This window comes from Palaemon carinicauda, chromosome 44 (assembly GCF_036898095.1).
Source record: "Palaemon carinicauda isolate YSFRI2023 chromosome 44, ASM3689809v2, whole genome shotgun sequence".
NCBI lineage: Eukaryota > Metazoa > Arthropoda > Malacostraca > Decapoda > Palaemonidae > Palaemon > Palaemon carinicauda.
Genome location: NC_090768.1, coordinates 5327434 through 5331013, shown reverse-complemented (window position 1 = coordinate 5331013; position 3580 = coordinate 5327434). Strand labels below are relative to the sequence as shown.

The 3580-nt window shown below is 47.6% G+C and overlaps 2 protein-coding genes across 2 annotated transcripts; both read left to right on the top strand.

Annotated features, from left to right (window-relative positions):
- Positions 1–440: 440 nt before the first annotated feature.
- On the top strand, positions 441–1757 carry LOC137634196 (uncharacterized). Its single transcript, XM_068366467.1, has one exon. It carries the CDS (start codon positions 441–443, stop codon positions 1755–1757), a length of 1317 nt encoding a protein of 438 aa, XP_068222568.1.
- Positions 1758–2228: 471 nt separating this feature from the next.
- LOC137634195 (uncharacterized) lies at positions 2229–2993 on the top strand. The gene has a single exon (XM_068366466.1). The coding sequence runs from the start codon at positions 2229–2231 to the stop codon at positions 2991–2993; it is 765 nt and encodes a 254-aa protein (XP_068222567.1).
- The last annotated feature ends 587 nt before the right edge of the window (positions 2994–3580 follow it).

Here is a 3580-nt window from a genome sequence, read left to right as displayed (position 1 = left end):
TGGACAATGGGAGTTCCACATGCTTTGTCTCGGAAGCTTCAATGCAGACCCTAGGCTGCACTGAGAGGCAGGACGTTAAGGTGAATGTTGAAACCATCAACGGAATAGGGGAAGTTGCATGCAGCCTAGTCTCGGGATTGTCAGTATTGGACTATGAGGGCAAGACTTGCATTACACTCCCTCTGGTGTTAAGTGCCTCTCGCATACCAATTGATGAGCGTGATGTGGTCAGGGCTGGAGATCTGGAACGCTGGCCACACTTTCGAGAGATTTACATCCCAGATGTAGATGCTGAGGTGGGTTTATTAATTGGGACAATGTTCCTCACTTGCTCAAGCCAAGGGAAGTTATCAACTCAACACGCCTCCATGAACCACATGCCATACGAACATTATTGGGCTGGGTAGTATGTGGGGCAAAGGACAAAGGGTGTCAAGAGCATGTCAATAGGATCCAAAGTGACAAGCAAGCGCCTTGAGTTAGACCGCATGCTGGTTGAAAGTTATAATCGCGAGTATGACGATGTTGCATCTAACAGAAGGGAAATGTCTGCAGAGGACAGGAAATGGCTAGAGGCAATAGAGAAAGGGGTTAGAACTGTAGGAGGAAGTTACGAGGTGCCATGGCCTCTGCATGACAATCATGGACCCTTGCCAGAAACAAGGGACATCGCATTGCGCCGTATGCACAGGCTTCGTAAGAAGCTAGTGAAGGATGGCAACTACGCTAAGCAGTGTAGTGCCTTCATGACAGAGAGGCAACAGAAAGGCTATGCTGAGCAAGTGACCACAGCCAGCTCGGGAAATGTGTGGTATATTCCTCATTTTGGTGTGCAACATCCAGACAAGCCAGACAAGGTCCGTGTTGTATTTGACTGTGCAAGCAAGGTGGAGGGTATATCATTGAACGACCTACTATTGCAGGGACCTGATATGATGAAGTCTTTGCTGGGTGTGCTGGTAAAGTTTAGGGGAGGTCTATTTGCCTATACAGGAGATATAAATACTATGTTCTATCAGGTACGGGTACCAGAGCATCAGCGGGACTACCTCAGGTTCTTTTGGTGGGAAAATAGTCTTGACGAGGAACCCAAAGAGTGGAGAATGGCAGTCCATCTGTTCGGGTCCTGTTCTTCATCGAGCATTGCAAACTTCGTGCTGAAGCAGACAGCAAGCGATTTTTGGAATGAATTCTCAGAGGGAGTACGGTTCACAGTTGCCAATAACTTCTATGTAGACGACTGCTTGAGAGCCGAGGATCGCAAAGATGCACTGTTAGTCAATTTGTCAGAGGTTAAGGAGCTCTGTAAAAAAGGGGGATTTACATTGACCAAGTTCAGTAGCCCTTGTGTGGAGGTTATGTCATCCATCCCGAGGGACTGGTATAGTAGGGGCACCTCAGAGCTTATAGATGGATCAGAGTCACATAAGACAAAGGCTTTGGGAGTACAGTGGGACTTGGCCACTGATGAATTGGGTGTCCGGGCAGAGCTATTTTCAGTTCCAAGGACTAAGCGTGACTTGTTGTCAGCTATAGCCTCGATTTATGACCCGCTCGGTATATTGGCGCCAGTTTTAATCGAGGATAGGGTCATCATGCAGGACCTCTGCCGATTAAAAATATCCTGGGACATGGAATTGGACTCTGACACTACAGACCGCATCAAGGCGTGGGCAAAGAAGCTGAGCCAGACCAGCGGGATAAGTGTGCCAAGAAGCCTGAAGGTTATTCCATGGGATTCAGCCACCCTAGTATAGTTGCATTTGTTCTCAGATGCAAGCATCATGGATTTAGGAGTAGTGGCATACTTGCGGGTCTCGGATCCGTGGGGAAATGTATCTTGCAGATTCATCATGGGGAAGGCAAGGGTAGCACCATTGAAGTATGTTTCAGTGCCCCGCCTAGAGCTTAGTGCAGCGGTACTGGCCGTAAGACTCGGAAGCACTATTCTGACCATGATAGATTTCAGGGTAGATGGGGTCTATCATTGGACCGAATCAACAACTGTCTTGCGATATATTAGGAATGATCAAGCCAGATACCAGACATTTGTGGCAAATCGTGTTTCTATGATAAGGGAGGGCAGTGATCAGAAAGAGTGGAGATATGTTAACTCTGAGTGAAACCCAGCAGACGATGCAACATGTTTCAAGCAGTCCAAAAGGTGGAGAAAAGGGCCGGAGTTTCTGGTAAAGGACGAGTGTTTTTGGCCAACAGAGCCAGCTCAAATGTCAGATGGCGTGGAAGGATTAGAAGTTAAGCGTGAGGTAGGACCCACCGGAACTAGAGGCTACCAAATAATTAGTTACAGGATTGGGTTGGATATCAGGCAAACAGGTTTGCATAAAATCATCCACCACTATTCCAGGTGGATCAAGCTCCTTAGAGCTTTCGGTTGGTTGTTACTATTTGCTAGGTACATTATTTATAAACATAGGCAGCTGCTTAGCGAGCTAGATATACATTTGTCCACCGAAGTTATTAGCTTGGCAGAGACTGTGGTAGTGCAGGTAACACAGCGTGTTGATTACGAGATAGAGATAGAGTGCCTTGAGAAGGGAGGTACTATTAGGGTTTCTAGCTCCCTAAAAAGGTTGAAACCAATCCTGAGAAATGGGCTTTTGTGCATTGGAGGTAGGTTATCTTTGGCAAATATCTCTCCGAGCGAAAGGCATCCAATTATTTTGCCGTATAAGGGCCACTTGACAGACATGGTGATCCAGTATTATCATGAGCATTCTAACCATATGGGTGCAATGCATGTTCTGAGTCTGATGAGGGAGAAATTTTGGGTAGTTAATGGCAACGCAGCAGTGCAGCACGTGCTGAGCAGATGCATCAGGTGTCGCAGGGCACATGGAAAAGTTATCGAGCAGCTAATGGCCGATCTACCACCTAATCGCGTGGAGTCGGGGAAACCCCCATTTTATCGCACCGGGGTGGACCTTTTTGGGCCATTCTTTGTAAAGCGTGGCAGAGCACAAATGAAGTAATGGGGAGATATATTCACTTGCTTGAACATGAGGGCCATACACTTGGAGGTAGCCTCAAATCCCACATCAGACTCATTCATTAGTGCCTTCAGGAGGTTTTTGGCTCGTCGTGGTCAGGTCAAGACAGTTGGATGCGACTGCAGCACTAATATTGTGGGATCGTGGAAAGCTCTCGACTCCAGTTACGAGTTCTTGGCAGGGAACAAGGTGTGAAATGAGTTGCTCCGGTGTGGGGTGGAATTTATTTTCAATCCTCCCGGCACCTCACATTTTGGAGGAGCATGGGAACGGTTGATAGTTACCGTGAGGAGGGTCCTAGATATAGTCTTGGGGACACAGCAATTGGATTATGAAGGGCTATGCACACTCTTTTGTGAAGTGGAGGCAACGATTAACAGTAGGCCCCCTACCGTCGTCACCTCAGACAGTAGAGACCCAGCTCCACTCACACTGAACAAGCTTTTAAACATGGGAGATTCGCCTGTAGGCTACGACATTGCAATAGGTAGCCACTCTAAGCAGAGATGGAAGCAGGTGCAGCATATGGCCGAGCAGTTCTAGGCCCGTTGGAAACGTGAATACCTGTT